The 18,079-nt window shown below is 43.7% G+C and overlaps 1 protein-coding gene across 5 annotated transcripts in view; it reads left to right on the top strand.

The window, feature by feature from the left end:
* TIAM2 (TIAM Rac1 associated GEF 2) overlaps window positions 1–18,079 on the top strand; it is a 220,996-nt gene that overhangs the window by 106,628 nt on the left and 96,289 nt on the right. For all 5 annotated transcript variants that reach the window (XM_087425108.1, XM_087425107.1, XM_087425109.1 and 2 more), the window contains 4 exons: window positions 4,357–4,467; window positions 5,952–7,127; window positions 12,635–13,070; window positions 17,875–18,047. In XM_087425108.1, coding sequence (XP_087281234.1) covers window positions 5,958–7,127; window positions 12,635–13,070; window positions 17,875–18,047 — 1,779 coding nt within the window. In that variant the 5' untranslated portion in view covers window positions 4,357–4,467; window positions 5,952–5,957. The remainder of the gene's footprint in view (window positions 1–4,356; window positions 4,468–5,951; window positions 7,128–12,634; window positions 13,071–17,874; window positions 18,048–18,079) is intronic.

Here is an 18,079-nt window from a genome sequence, read left to right as displayed (position 1 = left end):
CCGCTGCTCGCCGTCACCAGTCAGCCCCCTGGCCCCCTCACGGCACCATCTGCCCACCAGGGGTTGCCTCTTGTTCCCCTGTAGTTGCATCTGGGCAGCCGGCTCGGGGCCGGAGACAAAGCAGGGTTGGAAGGTTTTAGTTTCCTTTGCTATAAACTCTACGCTACACGGAAGTGGAGACTGTGGGAATCCGACACATCGGTTCCAGCCCAAGCTCAAGACAAATGAGGAAAAGGTAAATCTTGAATTTCCCCCTGAAAGATGTTTTGCAGTGGGATTCAGTCGATCACGTGGCTGCTGGGATCGTGATGACGTATTTGTGAAATTACTCCACATTGCTGGACAGTTCTGGGATGGTTAATTGATCACAATTTAAAAAAAAAAAAAACACTTCCATTATTGTTTGTGATTTTAGCTTAAAAAGTGACATAATATTTTCGTATGAATGGGGATTGGAAGGGGATGCAGAAAATGAAAAACAGGAATTTTTTTTAGATTCATGAGATTGTGGTCAATTTTTAAAAATTCTAATATTATAATTATCCAATAAATAAAAAATAATTGTAAAAACTGTATACACAGCATACAATATTTGCTAAGTACACAGAGTCTTAACACCATATCATTTATTCTAGAGGGACTTCACTTAAATTACATCTTGGTCAGCTGGGGGTCTATTGCATATTAGTATACCTAATACGTATTATTGCAGGCTAGTATCCCTAAGGTGTATATTCTTTCTGTTTAAAGACACTGGGGGCTTCTAACTGTTTTTTTTTTCCTTTTTCAGAAGTTCACAGGAAATCTGTTGTTTCACTATTTTCATCCTCCTTTCTATCAACAAAAAAAAATTTTAACCAAAATAGCATAAAATTCCCTTAGTAAAGGAGTCAGTGGGTCAGAGGCGCTAAAAATCTGACCTATTTATTCTCTTGCTTCCGGACAAAAATCACAGCTGAAGTGTGACAGAGAAGTATCTGTTCAATTTGCCAAACTCCTCAGGGATACAGTTTCATAGTTGTCCTCAGCCATTACCCTTGCTGTCAATAAATTCCTTGTAAATATTGGATACATTCTTCACTACAGTTGAAGGCTGTTTTCCTGCTGCAGGATTGACGGGGGACGTGGAACAGCTGGTCAGCATTACCCGCATGTGACAGTGCACATGGTTGTCCACCTCTGTCATCTCCGTGTTGCTTTTCTCTGGGCAGGATAATGTTAATTATCAAGACATTTCTCTGTGGGTTTAGACATGAATCTTTCAGCCAGACCCAGTTGGGAAGGATTCCTGTTCTTAGTCTGTGCCCCAATCAGCCTTCTAAGTTGCTTTCGTTCAATTCAGCAGGTGTTGACTGAATGTTATGGGAGCCCCAAAGGTGCAGTCCTTGAGTGTCCTTGTAAAGGATGGTGCCTCGTGAAGGACTGTGTCGAGGGCTATGTTTTTTGAAATATAACATGAAATAAAAAATTAAGCTATTTAATTTCAACAGTAGGAAGACGAGTTTAGGTGAGAATCGGCTGCTGGGGGCTGGCCCTGTGGCTTAGCAGTTGAGCGTGTGCGCTCTGCTACTGGCGGCCCGGGTTCGGATCCCAGGCGCGTACCGACGCACCGCTTCTCCCGCCATGCTGAGGCCGCGTCCAACATACAGCAACTAGAAGGATGTGCAGCTATGACATACAACTATCTACTGGGGTTTTGGGGAAGAAAAGGAGGAGGATTGGCAATAGATGTTAGCTCAGAGCGGGTCTTCCTCAGCAAAAAGAGGAGGATTAGCATGGATGTTGGCAGGGCTGATCTTCCTTACAAAAAAATAAAAAATAAATAAATAAAACTGTTAAAAAAAAAAAAAAGAATCGGCTGCTGGGCCATAAGCTTCCAACCCAGAGCCCTTCTATGGTTTTGAACCCAGCCTTTGTGTCCCTGAGCGGATGACACAGTGGGCCTCTCAATACTGCATTGTGCCCTGGTGTCGGGGACTGGACTCTGTGCTGTGTGCGCTCGTCTTCAGGCGCATGACCCTCAGATGAGAAGGGCCTGACAAAGAGGGGTGGCTGCTGAGTGAGCCACCCAGGAGCCTGTCACCTTTGGGGTCATCACTGGACCTTGGTCTTGATGAAAGTGACAGACACCAAGGCTCACACCGGGATCGGCTCCCTGTGAGAGGTCCCAGCGGCAGCAGCCGGTGGCTTCTGTGGCCACTTCTGGTTGCCTACGTTAAAAAGTGTAGCTGAGGAAAGACTGACAACTCAGGTTTTGAACTTGGGAGAGGTGGGGTTCTTGTGGTCCAGCTCTGGTGTCAGAGATGTCAGGGGGCCAACTCAACCAGTGGTTATTCCGTCGTGTAGAGGTTTGTGAGGGGCCGGCCCCGCGGCTTAGCAGTTAAGTGCGTGCGCTCCACTACTGGCGGCCCGGGTTCGGATCCCGGGCGCGTACCCATGCGCTGCTTCTCCGGCCATGCTGAGGCCACGTCCCACATACAGCAACTAGAAGGATGTGCAACTATGACATACAACTATCTACTGGGGTTTTGGGGGGAAAAAAATAAATAAATAGAGGTTTGTGAGAGCCGCCCACTAAAAGGTAAGTGTAACATAGCAGGTACATTTCAGACCTCGTTAATTAGATGCTGGTCTCAGTCTTAATAGACTCAAATGAGCTAGTAGATCTCCTGCTGATGCTGAAGTGGGAAATCTTTTTGACTTTTTTTTTTTCCAATTTAAAATGGGTGCATAGATATTGGAGGCCGACTTGTGTCTTTGGCCTTACTGGAGAAACTTCAGTCCTGCCAGTGCTTCCTTAACTTTAAAAGTCACTCTTGAACCCTCTAAAGAAGCTATGCAAATGGCCAAAAAGTCATGAAAAGATGCTCAACATCACTAATTGTTAGGGAAATGCAAATCAAAACTACAATAAGGTATCATCTCATACCTGTAGGATGGCCACTATAAAAAAAAAAACAGAAGATAACAAACGTTGGTAAGGTTGAAGAGAAATTGGAACTCTGTGCACAGTTGGTGGGAATGTAAAATAGTATAGCTGCTATGGAAAACAGTATGGTGGTTCCTCAGAAAGATAAAACTAGAATTACCATATGATCCAGCAATTCCACTTCTGGGTATATACCCCCCAAAACTGAAAGCAGGGAGATATTTGTGGGTACCTATGTTCACAGCAGCATTATTCACAGTAGCCAAGAGGTGGAAAGTAATCTAAGTATTGACAGACGAATGGATAAACAAAATGTTGTATGTCCATACAATGGAATATTATTCAGCCTTAAATAGGAAGGAAATTCTGACATATGCTACAACACGGTTGAACGCTGAAGACATAATGCTAAGTGAAATAAGCCAGTCACAACAAGACAGATGCTGTGTTATTCTACTTACATGGGGTACCTAGAGTAGTCCAGTTCATGGAGACAGAAAGTTGAACAGTGGTTGCCAGGGGCTGGGAAGATGGGGGAGAGAGGGATGGGGAGTTGTTGTTTAATGAGTATAGAGCCTTAGTTTTGCAAGATGAAGAGTTCTGGAGATTGATTGCATAACAACGCAAATGTACTTTACACTACTAACAGTACACTTTAAAATGGTTAAGATGATAAATGTTATGTGGTATGTATTTTACAATTACAAATAAATTTTTTTTTTTTAAATAAAGAGGAAAGAAGTCACCATTGAACCCTCACTGCCCTGTTCTCTGTGTGTGCAGAGAAAATAAAGGCTTTGTGTCCCAGCCGTGAGCACTGCCAGATGGCAGCCCCCCCAGCCTGTCGTCTTCCTCCAAGGCTGGGCCTCCTGCCCCCACTCCTCGTGCAGCAAGGCCCAAACCTCCGCTTGAGAAAAACTTTTAATCTCATGTATGGGGTCAACCTCTATGACATAAGTTATTTTAGCCAAGGACGGTTTCACTGGGATTCTACGTTTTGGGTTCTGTTTTTACTGCTTAGTCAAATGAGAACAATGAGCCGTTTTTGTTGTGTCACGATGATGCTCCTGGAATCTTGTCAGTGTGGCTGGTCTGAGAGTTATTTTCCTAGTAGTGGCGACAGATGAGCCATGACTCATTCCAGCACTTTCACCTGCTCTCCCCTGACAGAAAGGCGTGCCCTTGACTGCACACTGTGTGTTGAGTTAATGGCCTTTACAAGATTGCATGGGCAGTTCTGGCTTTCTTTCCATCTTCCCAGCAACCCCGATGGATCGAGCAGTTCACAGACATTTCATTTATTATTTTGACAGTGATTCTGGACACCAGTAACTTCTTCAGATAATTTACATTAAACCCTCATCTTTACTCTTTGGGAGCTTCATGTAAAATGCTTGACAGAGTTTTCCCGTGTTTCTGTTTTTCAGCATCATTTCACGGACTCACTTCCTGCACGTGTTAACCATGCTGCCTTGCTCCCAGGACCATGTAAAGCCGACTGAGCATTAATCTCCCTCAGAGCACAAACTGTACTGCAGGTAAATTCAGCTCACGTGAGTCTGGTTCGTGTCAAGTTGCATGACTGTGATTAAGGTAATAAGTACAGGTTTAATTATTTGGTCCCGCTATTTTGTTTTAAAATGGGTTTGATAACTGCCACCAGAGAAAAGTCAGTCCATTTGACTTTTGTTTTGTACGTTCTTAAGTATAAAAGAATTAAAGTTAAAAACCTACTAAATATGGGCCAGCCCCGTGGCTTAGTGGTTAAGTGCGCTCGCTCTGCTATTGGCGGCCCAGGTTCGGATCCCGGGCGCGCACCAATGCACCGCTTGTCTGACCATGCTGAGGCCGCGTCCCACACACAGCAACTAGAAGGATGTGCAACTATGATATACAACTATCTACTAGGGCTTTGGGGGGGGGCGGGAAGGGAGGAGGATTGGCAATAGATGTTAGCTCAGAGCCGATCTTCCTTAGCAAAAAGAGGAGGAGTAGCATGGATGTTAGCTCAGGGCTGATCTTCCTCACCAAAAAAAAAAAAACAAAAACAAAAACAAAAATCTACTAAATATGTTTGGAAATATAGCTAGAAGCATCACCTTCATCTTGCCTCAAATACTGATATAATGGTTAGAATGAAAAACTGAAGGTGAAAGGTTGGATCAAATTTCACATTGAGTTTGGTTTCACTAACAGACTCATTGAGCAAATTGGGGTTTTAAAGGGAATTAAAAGAATGTAACAATTTTTTCGGATACCCACGTTCTAACAAGCCAGCTTCAAACTTTTTTTCTCTCATCATGTTCTAAAGTGAGGACCCTTAAAGTCTTTAGAAAAGTTTCAGAGGTTAGCTTTATTAAAATGTTTTTTCTGTCCCAAATGCGAGCTTTTATTTTTTCCCTCTTTTTTGTCATCTCAGCCTTGTTTTGAGAACTTCTAGTCCTTTTCTTTTGTGGCATTCCTACTTGGTGTTATATATGAAAGCTCTAACAGAGTATGGGAGCTGGAGTCACATTATTACAAACGTGGTAGTTTTTAAGTAATAATCGCTTATACTGGGGTGTGGTATTAGCTCGTCCAGTAGTTTATGGATAATGAAAATGTATCTCTCTGGTCACTGAAAAATCAATGTATTAGAGTGGCAGAGTAAAGATACTTTCCCTTCATTTTTTTCTACAAAAATCCTTGATTCAAAACCTCCCAACCCCAAGCCTAAAGGGTGCCTTAAGCTGATTTTTATGCCTGTTCAATTTCTGAATTAACATCATTCAACAAATTATGTGTTTAAAGTACCTAGCACACGAGTGTGCAGTATTGTGTGTCTGGTTGATGACCTGCATTGCACGAGGAGAACCAATTCAGTGAGTAACTCTTGTTCCTACTTCTCTGAGTTGTGTCCGGCACAGAAAGATGTTGCTTGCTTCCTTTGTAACGTGAAGAACTTTTTTCCTTTAGACAGTTCTTTCATAACGGAATGTAATTTAGGTCATGGCTGTTACTGACGCCACTGTTCTTAATTTAGGTTAAAATGGGGAACTCCGAGAGTCAGTACACTCTTCAAGGATCTAAAAATCCCAGCAGTACTGTTACTGGTGCTAAGCAGAAGCCTTGCTCCCTGAAAATCCGCAGCATTCATGCAAAAGATGACAAGTCATTGCATGGATGGGCTCACGGAGGCAGCGGAGCAGGTTACAAGTCCAGGTCCCTGGCCCGAAGCTGCCTTTCCCACTTTAAGAGCAATCAGCCTTATGCATCGAGACTGAGTGGACCCACAGGCAAAGGCTCCAAGGGCAGTGCCTACTCCAAGCACAGGACAGATGCGTCAGGAAATGATTTCCAGGGCAGCAGCGCTGCCTTCTCCCCCGAGAACGGCTTCCACTATGTTGGGCATGAACCGGCAGGTCCCCACGTGGCAGATAACCACACGGCCTCCAAGGACCGCAATGGACACCTCCTCAACTGCTATGGCAGACAGGAGAGCGTTGCATCCACCCCGCCCGGCGAGGACCGAAAGAGCCCCCGAGTGCTCATCAAGACGCTGGGCAAGTTGGACGGGTGTCTCCGGGTTGAGTTCCACAACGGTGACGGCCACGGCACAGGGCCCCCGGGGGACTCGGGCGGGCCGGTCCAGCTGCTGCGGTACTCGCCCACCCTGGCCCCGGGAGCCGACTCCCCGCCCAGCCCTCGCCTCTCCGCCACCGACTCGCGCCCGCGCTCCAGCAAGGGCAGCTCCCTGAGTTCAGAGTCGTCCTGGTACGACTCGCCCTGGGGCCACGCCGGCGAGGGCAGCGAGGCCGAGGGCCCCTGCCCGGCCCCCGGCACCCCTGACCGCAGCCTCCGCGGCTTCCCCCCCAGGGATGCCCAAAAGCCTTTCACGCAAAGCTCCTCCCTCTCCTCCCTCCGGGAGCTCTACCCGGCCGCCACCCTGGGGAGCCTGTCCCCCTCCGCCATCGGGCTCTCCGACGAGTACATCGGCACGCACGCCAGCCTCAGCCACCGCGTCTCCTTCGCCTCCGACATGGATGTGCCCTCCAGAGTGGAGCGCAGGGACCCCGGCCAGTACGCGTCCTTCACCCTCCCCTGCAGGAAGTCCACAGCCTTGGCAGAGGATACTTCAAAGAAGGACACTCTGAAAGCCAGAATGCGCCGCATCAGCGACTGGACGGGAAGCCTCTCCAGAAAGAAAAGGAAACTCCAGGTGAGTAAACCGTAGACCCTGAGGAAGGAGTCCCTTTGTTTCCCCATCTGTAAAATGGGCGTGTTAGCAGAGGCTGCTGTGGAGCGTTGTCTTCAGGCTTAAACGAGCTCGTGAAAGTGAAGAGTTTAGCCTAAGACCTGGCACGTCTTGTTTGCAGGTGTGGGATTTTTTTTTTTTTTTCTTTTGCTTCAGATGGGAATTTTCACGCTTAACCCACAACTTCAATCTCTCCGATTCTGTGCAATCTCACCTCCTGTACTCTCCTGTGAATTCCACAGGATTCATCCCAAGATGTGCCCGAACTGTTCTTCCAAAGTACAGAGTTCGAGAGAATTCCCCAGTGAATTGGTTACCTGAGAATTTTGCTAGACCTCATTCTCAAAGTCTAAACAAAAAGGACGAGAGGTAGATTGTTGTTATTTGGGGATGAGTAGCCTTCCTGAACTTGATATTACTTTGGGGAAATTAAAATTCCTATATTTAAGTTAGTACATCAAAAATAAATTTGATGATCTATGTGTATAATCTCACCACTTCCTCATGGAGATAGCTAACAGTTTTGAAAACCTCTTGTACCTAAGTGCATGTAATAGCAAAAACATGGTAATGCTGATAAAAGAAGAATCATGATGATAATAGTAATACATTTAATAGTCTATGAAGTTTGAATGGTTTGCCACCAGGAAGGAAAGTAACAGTTTGCCATTTTAGGTAACTGGTGGTGACTACTAGGTTTTCAGTTCATTGCTGTTATTTTTTTGTTTTATTCTGTTTGTTTTTACGTTTAAGGATTTATAGAAGGGAGAAAGCTTTTGCTTTTTTTTTTTTTAACTTGCTCAATATAAGTCATATTGTTGAAGGGAATTCGAGTGGGCAATTTGGCTCCAGTGGGTTTGCGTTTTAACCATCCTAGATAGATATTTAGTTATAAAATTGTATAGAGATTTAAGGGTGGAAAATAATGTAACTTCCCCGAGCAGATAGTTTCTATAAAACTTACCATTAATTATTTCCTCCTTATGTGTAAGCTGCTGACCACCCCCTGCCTTTCTGCTCCTTTACACCGAGATAAAGAAGAGATGATCATCCTCCTCTGATCTTCATATCCCTAAATATAGTAATTTGCTTACTCCTTGCTCATCACTTCTTCAGGCTAAGCCACTAGACAGTAGAGATTTCTTGGACCTTTTTCTCCCAGCTCCCGTTTCCCAAACAACTGACAGCAGTTGAGCATAATGAGAGGAATAGCTCCTGCTTGCTCCGGGGCTGCCGTCCCACGCAGGGAACTTGCATGTCTTTTTGATTCAAGTGTTATAGTGCCGACTTAACATTTAGCTGTCGTCTACTGTGACCCCTAATTGGTACTGGCAATGAGCCAGTTATTCTACATCTCTCATTTGCATAGAGTGTGTTTCTCATCGGCGTTTGTCACCTGGCTTACACACGGCTCTACTGAGTCTCGTTCAGTTTCAGTTCAGTTCGAAAGCAGACCAGTTGCCAGTGTGTATTGACCGTAATCGGTCCCGGGCAGGCCCTAACTGCCCAGCGCACTCATGAGAAATGAACCTCCTTCAATTCTCTATCATCCAAAGACTTAACTCTAAATGATTTGTAAGCCTGTAGACTTGAGAACAGACTGGTTACAATCAAAGAATCTGAATTTGAAAGCAAGAAAGGACTCTCCCTCATTTTAAATATGAGGACACTGAGGTTGAAGGAGTTTGAGGGTCGTTCCTGGAGACATATGGCTAGTTAGTGGAGAAGCTGGGGGCAAAGCCATTTCTGCTAAACCTCAGACATGAGCTTTTTCCACTTAGCCACACAGCCAAGGTACTGTTGAAAGCCACTATTAATTACTTTAGGATTATGGAATATTAAAATAATAAAGTATTTTGATTTTTAAAAAGTGGCCTACGAAGGCAACTTTTTAGTTTTGCTGTGTTCCCGCTGTTGATAATCCGTAAAGGTGAACAAGAGGAACTCTTTTGGCAAGGATTCCACTTCTGTTGGCTATGCCTTTGTTGTTCTTTCACAATTAAAGGTGAGGATCAGGTTTAGATCCTTAAAAATGTGATCAGTGCATGGGAGCAAAGTTTGTGACAATATACTGTAGTAAGGCACCAAAACAATTCGTATTCTCTTACACACACACAAACTTCTGTGTGCCAGCAGGGCTAAGGCTCAGAAAGTCTTACCATGATGGATAGACATGTTTGTTTTGATTTTTTAAAAAAGTGGTGTAAAAGAGCAACCCTTTCTTTGTAGGGCTTTCAACCACTCTGGTGAGTTAGAGCCTGAAAGCAGATTAATTAGTGAGAAAACTTGCACAATTGAGAAAGGATATCACAGTAATCACAAAAAAGGAAGGAGGGAGGAAAAGAGAGAGAGTGAGCAAGAATAGACAGGTGCTGGAGAGGAGTATGTGTTTATGCTGATAAACTCTTGGTATTAATGTGGCTGTACTGAGCCCTGTGAGGCCTTGCTCTTGTCCTGGGTAAACCTTCAGTTCTGTTAGTCAGGGTAGGCTAAGTTATGCTGAGGTAACAAAGAGCCCTCAAATCTCTGAGGTTTAGCACAAAGTTTATGTCTCACTCATGCTGTGACTCTGAGTTACGTTGTTTCTCTCTAGAACCCGAAGTCCCCATCTGGTTACCAGGTTACCATCTGCAATACTGCAAGCCACTGTGGCAGAGAGAGAAAGAAAATCGTGTGTTGGCTTTTCAAGCTTCCACTTAGTAGTGACATGTTTCACTTCTGTTCACATTTATTGGCCACAGCAAGTCACATGGCCATCCCTAACTCCCAGGGAGGGAGGGAAGGAGTAGGAAATGATCCTACCCTGTGCCCCAGGGGAGGACCGGAAATATTTAGTGGGCAACACTGATGACTACTGCAGTTTATTGCAGAGTAGATTTGGACCCAGAGCCCCTAACTTTCTGTCCCTTTTTCGACTCTCATTGCTTTTTGCAGGCTGCGTAGTCACAGTGAATTTCTACAGAGGACTAGTGGTCCTTACTTTGTAATGATGGAAAATGGCATATGAAGAATGACAAGGCGAGAATCTGGTATTTTTTCCTAGAAAGCTAGGAATGGTGATCAGAGTTTTCCTTTAGTTCCTGAGAAGTTGAGTGACATCTCTTGAGTCCCTCTCTACTCTTTGCCGTAGTGTCCTGGTCATCCAGGTGCATTGTCCATTGTTTATGATTGTCTGATTGCGGGGAAATGGAGATCAGACTGCTTGTGTACGTGCATAATATGGCACCTTAGTTTCACATCTATAACACAGTGATCAGGAAAGCCAACTGAACCTATTTAGGGATATTCATTCATTTATTCATTCCTATTAGCCTGGAAATATGTCACTGGTTATTAGGATTCTAGATTGAAAGCTTTAGAAATTTATTAGAGACTGGGAAAGTTCATGTCTATGTATAAGAATCAGTTATAAATGCTAAAATGTAATCTTTTCCCATTTCTCAAAAAGGAAAATTTATCTTGCTTTGCTACGGTTGAGTATTTAAAAAGTTAAAACTACAATTTGAATTCTCCCTCTTATCAGATACAATGTCAAGAGTGTTAATAGGTCGCATTTAGGTTTGGCCTTTGAGTGGCTTTCTCTGGCGGGTTGTGCTAGTTTTGAAACATCCCATTTTAGCTCTTGCTGGGTATCAGAGGCAATCCCAGTGTTTGGGGGCTATGAGTCAGAGAGTCTTACTCATAGCTGAAATAATGTTAATACTAGCTAAACGAGAAGTATTCCTTCACCTCCTAGGAGTTTCTGAAGAGTAACAAAGTGACAATTAAAAAAATCTTAAACTGTTTTGAAAGTTTCCCAAGTGACTCACTGGAGCTGGCTCATTTGCTCTGTTCTTGCATAAGCATCAGTATATAAATAAATATGACTATGGGACCTAGTGTAAACAGAAGCAGAAAATAATATTTTCATTAGTAATAGCTATGTTTGGGGTTCAGTTGTTGATAGCCCCTGGGTATTTGTAAACACTCTTCATTAGATGATTTTCCTACAAAAGATAGCAAATAATTGCTACTTGATTTCTGGATGAAATTTCTGAAAAGAAAACCCCTCCACACAGTGGAATATTCAAAATAAGGCCTTTCGAGGATGGTCCTTGCCCCAGGTTTCCCTCATGTTTATTTATGGGTAAGGACATATCATTGAAAGCCCACTAGCCCCTGAGTAGAAGAGTGTGTGCTTAGCATCTCTGCAGAGTTACCTTAATCTAAGCTCTAAATTTGGAATGTCAGTGTCTTTTAAGTCGTAAATTAAGCACACTTTCTGCTGAGAATTTAGTTAACTGCTATTTACCAATGAATGGCCTCTATGGAAGTTATTGTTCTTGAATGACTAGATTTCTCATCCAGATATCAGAGGAAACCCTCATGTTGTCAGCTCTGTACGTGGCCAGTTCAGTGCATGGAGTCCTAATAGGGGGCAGCAGTTATTATGTAAATATTCATTTTATTTAGAGCTGCCTGTGTCTGATTTTGTGTTGGAATAAATACTAAAGTTAAGAATCATGTCTTTGGTATCCCCAGTGCTTAGAATAAAATAGGTATTTAAATAAAAGAATGTGCATGAATGAATAGTGTGTTCTTTTCATGAAAGAAATTCCCAAATTAAGAAAAAACATTAGTGGGGCTGCCCCCGCTGTGGTTAAGTGGTTAAGTTCGTTGCACTCTGCTTTGGCGAGACCCGGGTTCAGTTCCCAGTGCAGACCTACACCACTTGTCGGCAGCCATGCTGTGGCAGCGACCCACATACAAAACAGAGGAAGATTGGCGCAGATGTTAGCTCAAGGCGAATCTTCCTCAGCAAAAAAAAAAAAAAGAAAAAATATTAGTTATGAGAAAAAGCTACAGTTACTAGCCATTACACTTTGTGAATAAGGAATTCCAGGTGCATGGTTTTTACTCTCTGAAGTGGAAAAACAGGAAGCTAGAGATCCCCAAGTCTAAACCTGAGAAGCTGGACACTGTGTTTATCGTGGGGAGAAAGAGAAGTGTGTGAATAACAACACTGAGTCCCTATGTCCCCACCCACTTTGACCCTGGAACTAGGGATTTTCTAATTAACTTTAAAAAGGTCCAGAAGGAAAACAGACTGTAAGGACATGAATTCTTTCCCAGAAGACACTGATTCACAGTTAGCAAAGAAACATCAGTCTAGAAATCCTCACTAGCGTGTTTATTAAACATACTAGCTCAAGTCTTGATGCTAAGCGTAGGTTAGATTTAGAATAGTCAGTGGTATTTTATTTACGTTTTTAAGCATTGACTCCACTGGCTATAAATTGGGTTGGGCAACACTGTCTCTACAATTCTTTCTGGTTTGGAGACTTGGTGATTAAAGATGCGTTTTTGTTAAAAGAATCTTGCTTTGCAGCAGCAGTATTAGCAAGCAACAATATTACACATATGCCGTGTTGGGGAAGGGGTGCTTTGGATATACGTAACCTCTGATGGGTGGTCATCTGTGTTGCTCACAGGAGCCGAGGTCCAAGGAGGGCAGTGACTACTTTGACAGCCGCTCAGATGGACTCAATGTGGACATGCAGGGGCCTTCCCAGGTGTCTGCTTCCCTGTGGTCAGGGGGCTCGGCTCAGATCCTGTCCCAGAGAAGCGAATCTGCTCACGCGATTGGCAGCGATCCCCTCCGTCAGAACATTTATGAGAATTTCATGCGAGAGTTGGAAATGAGCAGGACCAACACGGAGAACCTAGAAACGTCCACAGAAACCGCTGAGTCCAGCAGCGAGTCCCTCAGCTCTTTGGAACAACTGGATCTGCTCTTTGAGAAGGAACAGGGGGTGGTCCGGAAAGCCGGGTGGCTCTTCTTCAAACCCCTTGTCACTCTGCAGAAGGAGAGGAAGCTCGAGCTGGTGGCTCGGAGGAAGTGGAAGCAGTACTGGGTGACACTTAAAGGTAGGAGCACTGTTGACGCCTGGAGGGCCACTGGGAGTCATTTCTGCAGCTGTCCTCTTTCCTAGGAAACGCCAGCGAGTCCAGTGCTAATTTGAATTAATGTGAAGGGATTTGATGCAGCATCTTCTGGCATACCTTATTACAAATACTTTCTCAAACCTATGTAATATGGCTTACATAATATTCATATATAGTATTCATTCTTTGGTAAATAGTGATTGACTTTAATAGTCATTACTTATTTTATAGGTATTTCTGCACCATTCTTTAATACTAAAAAAAACCAAATAAGTAACCAAATGTAGTTCAGTTATTTGGAATGTAGATCCTGAATTTCATATTCTGCACGCGTTCAGAACTCCAAAGAGGTATCCTTCCCAGCTTGTGCAACAAAGAATTTCATCTGGGTTATTTCATTTGTGTCATCCCACCTTTAGGAACTGAGAAGGTCTAATTGTTACCATCACAAACAAATACTTTTCTTTTTTGAACGTAAAGGAAAGAGGAGTAAGGATTTGTTTTGTTAGGATGATAAAAGTTTCTCACAAGCATCACCACTTAAAAATTATTGTTCGCTGTGGATGTATACATTTGAAGCGATCTAAATGTCCCGTGAGGAAGAGCGAGGTTCTAAGTCAAAACAGTGTGGATTTATACAGATGTAAAGATGATTTGTACAGATGGAAACAGGAAAAGCAGCCTCACAGCCTCTGGCATTTTTGCACAGCTGTCCTGTGACTCTTTGTCAGAGGAATTGAGTGTCATGTTCAAAGTCAAACCTCATTATCGGGCGACACCCTTCCTTATCACGGGAGAAAACAGAAATGGGAGTCACGTCTGTAGACAGTATGTGTGAAAGGCCCTGAGCCCTCCGCTCTGCCTCCGTTCTAGCTTTTTTTTTGCACCCTATTGAGAAATTGTGAGCCCCTCCCGTTCCCCCCTCCACTAGCCTTGGTGAGCTGGTGTCATTTCATAATTACCCATAAGCCCCTCTGGGGCAGGTGCACCTGCGAAGGCCTTTCACCTTTAAGTAACATCTTTCCTTAGCAAACTGGAGGATTTATAAAACCTATCCAGCATCCGACACATATGGTAATCTTCCTTTCCAACTCTGGATTTGGATCCTTATGGTACCTTGTGGCTGAGGAAGGCAAAGGTCTTACCTAGTTTTGACATACTGTAGAGGCAGGTTCTTACACTGAATGGTGGAAGAGATTTGGCAAGTTGAAATAATGGGTTGAATCTAGCAAGATAAAATTTTCAAGAGATAAGTTATGCTTTAAGGTTTAATCAAATAACTACCCAAGTGCAGGATAGGGTGATGTGGCTACCGAGTATTGCAAGTAAAGAAGATTTGGGGGTTTGATTTGCAGGCCCTTCAGAATGCGTTTCCAATGTGATGAGGCTAAAATAAAAATAAATATGATTTAAAAAGTGAATGGGATCTTTGGCTACATCATTAGAGATGTCATGTGATCTGCAGCTATGTTGGACTCTCCTTCCTCTGCCCTGGTCACATTGGCCCTCTCTCCTTGGAGGCATGAGATTTCAGGAGACTTGTTCATAAACAAGAAAATGATTCTCAAAAAGATTCTGCCTGAAGTATCTCTAACTGGAGGGGAGAGTGAAAATGTCCCCTCAGAGGAATGAGCATCTGGAATTGTTCATGAATCACAGTCTGAAGCTACCTTCTTGCATAATATTTAGAATGGATGCGCTCTACTCCATAATGTGGCGTGTATCTATTTTTTTTAACCTAAAATTTGTTTGTTGACATTGATGCTTTGGGAAGTTGTTCTCTGCCTGTCTTATGGCGTTGAAAACCCCCAGCGTACACCCATGGTGGTGGTGGGGAGCTGGTGATGGTGCGTATATGTGTGTTTGTGTGTCCATATCCTGCTTGGATCGCAGGGCCATCGGTGACACCAAAGGGATTTAGAGCCATTCATATGGAGGATGGCGTAGGATCTAGGAATGTTTAGCCTAGAAAAAATAAGAACTGGGATGAGAGTGAGCAACGGTCTTATAGAAGAGACACTGAATTTATTCTGGTTCTCTGGAGGTTAGGATGGGACTAGTAGATGGAAGACAAGCTGATTCTGAATTAATGTAAAAAACAACAGCGGCTAGAGCCATGGGCAAGTGGAAAGACACTACCTTCCTGAGTTCCCTGCCACTGAAGACATTTGTGCGGAGCCAGATCATTGGAGGCTTCCTGGGGGAGATTTAGCAAGTACCTCTTAAGGTGGGAAAAGGGCATCTCCAGCTTTCTGTATTCCATCCTGGAAGCCACACCGGGAGCTTCTGGCCACGGACTTTAGGGGCAGGGATGGTCCTGAGTTGTCTTTAACAATTGCAAGATCTAGTCCTGCCTGTGTCCTGCTGTCTCAGTGCTTGCTTGTGAAACACTTCAAGACCCATGGAGAAAGGGTGCTTTGTAAGTGTAAATGTTATCAAGCACACATTCCTTCATTTCCTTTGCAGCCAAGAAAAAGCATGTGATAAAGATGTTTTTTCCCAGCATAACCTTTTCCATGTGGTGTTCTACACGTCTTTCCTCTGGGAATTCAATGTATTGAGTTCAGCTTTCTTGGCTAAGAATCTGAATTGTAATGTTTGGACATAACTATTGGGTTTAATCTTAGTTAAAAACATATATGTGTATATATTCACACATATACATTTAAGCAGAATTTTTAAATTATCCTTGAAGTATCTATGTAAATAAATTGGAAACAGTGTTCTGGAGGGAGCGGCTATTAGCAAACCATCTGGTACATGCCTACATCGAATGGATAGGTATGCTAAGGGCACAAATATTTTTTAGGGCTGGGAGGATGTAATAAATTTTTAACAAGGGTAATTCTGCTTTCCATCTGTCTTTTCCAATGAGTGGATTTTCAGGAGGTTCACAGGGGGCTTCCTGGGCAGAATAGTTGGCAAGGTCATTCAAGACATCCTTCAGAATGCACAACAGATGACCGATGTCGGGAGAGGGGTTCAGAAAGTGATTTTAGGATGCTGCGGAGTCTGCCTTGCGAAAGGCCTGAGACAGGGAATGGAGTAAAGAGTGTGAGTCAAGAGGGTGTCAGCGAAAAGGTGGATTTAAGGGAAGAACAGGACTAATTGCTCTCCTTCCCCTGGTGATATTTCTATTAGTAGTACCTCCTCTATTCTTGTGCTTCCTCTGCTGTTCCAATCTGTTTTCTCTCTCTGCTCCTGTGGCAAGAACTTCCACTGTCAACCCTCCAGGCCAACACTAGCTCCTAGTGGGGACTGGACAGGGCTGACGGCCACAACACTGGGATGGGGGACAGGAGACTTCACTGACACGAGGCAGCCCCTTTCCATCAGACTCTGCGCCCCAGCATGAGAGACACAGATGAAGTTAACCTTAATGTAATAGGTTTACGATCACTTTCCTGTTCTTTGAATTTGATAGCAATAGAATTCTGCATATTGTTTTACATCCTGGCCTGGCTCTAAAATGAAATGTCCTGTTTTGGTTTCACGCTTCCCGGTAGAGCTGTAGTCTGTCGTAGATGGGGTGTTAGGTTTGGCAACATTTTGGCATCTGCCCAAGGTTGTGTTCATTTCCTGTAGATGGAATAATTCAAACCACGGCCGCTGGGAGCACAATGGTAGGGAGCCTGGCAAGTCAACATTAACCCTTTGGAAAGAATTTGAATTTGGGCGGAGCTGGTGTTGCTTTGTCACCTTTACCCTGGTCCTCGGGTCCCCAGATCATGACATGTTGCATACGCAGCGGTAGTGTCAGGCTTTTCTCGATGGAAAGATGGGGGCATTGTTTTTAAGTGCATTTGTTACTGGAAAAAGAGACTGGCTCAGCCCTGCAGAAGCAGCTCGCCTGGCCATAAACCTGTTGCTACTTTTCCTTGTTCTAAGAGCCTCTCTCAGCCTTTGGATGAGCTTTGTTTGCAGGAGGAGAGAGAGCTCCGTGTTTCGTAAGATCATCAAGTACCATGGAAGGAGAAAGTACTGTCCTAATGGTGCTGTTTCTGAGGGCTGCGCTGGGGCATGTTTTCCTCCTGGCTTCTGTGCTGCACTGAGTTCCATTATATAAGTTTGTTTGTGCATATTAAGATTTGTTTTTAAAGGAAGAAATGAAACTGGCCAGAGTGCAATAGTTTTTAAGACGTTTAAGTCTTAAATGTCTTAAGTCTGTGAAGGAGACTCATAACACAGTGGGTAAAACAGTCGGGAAGTGGACCTCATTCCTCTACAATGCAGGCGAAAGCAGGCTTATGCTTCTTTCCTGTTCGTGTAAAAGGTTTTTGCAAAGCACGGGGATGGTGACCGCAGCATTCGTATTTGTATGCTAGAGCTCACCACGTGAGAAGTGCTCAAAAATGTTTATTGGATGAAGGTTTTAAGAGATGTTCAACAAGAGAATGTATTCGTGAGCATTTTAGAATTTGCTTAAAAGTTGTGTCTAATAATTATAAGGCATTCCAATCTAATTATCAAAGCAGACCCTTAATAGCTTCTACCTACAATACTTTATTAGCTTATTAGAGGAAGCTATGTCCTTACAAACATATGTAGCAGCATTTTTAGAATAATATTTTAGAATTCAGGGATATTTAGTTTCATTTTTCTCTCTTAATCTGCATTAGTAAGATTATAGTAATATTTCCCATCACGGTGAGATACCAGAATTTCCTTTTGTATTAAATAGTTGTCTCATTCTTTTTTTTTTTTAGATATATTCTTTACCTTCTCATTCCTTTCCTAGATCCTCAGGATGTGTGTCAGGGACCTTATTTTGCTTCTCTCTTCTCAGGATGCACACTGCTGTTTTATGAGACCTATGGGAAGAATTCCACGGACCAGAGTAGCGCCCCTCGGTGTGCCCTGTTTGCAGAAGACAGCATCGTACAATCTGTCCCAGAACATCCCAAGAAGGAAAACGTGTTCTGTCTCAGCAACTCCTTTGGAGACGTCTACCTTTTCCAGGTACTCCCGAGCTTTCCAAATGGATTGAGGCG

Source organism: Ceratotherium simum, chromosome 38 (genome assembly GCF_057802395.1).
Source record: "Ceratotherium simum simum isolate JZ-2026a chromosome 38, ASM5780239v1, whole genome shotgun sequence".
NCBI lineage: Eukaryota > Metazoa > Chordata > Mammalia > Perissodactyla > Rhinocerotidae > Ceratotherium > Ceratotherium simum.
This window is presented reverse-complemented; position numbering and strand designations above follow the sequence as displayed.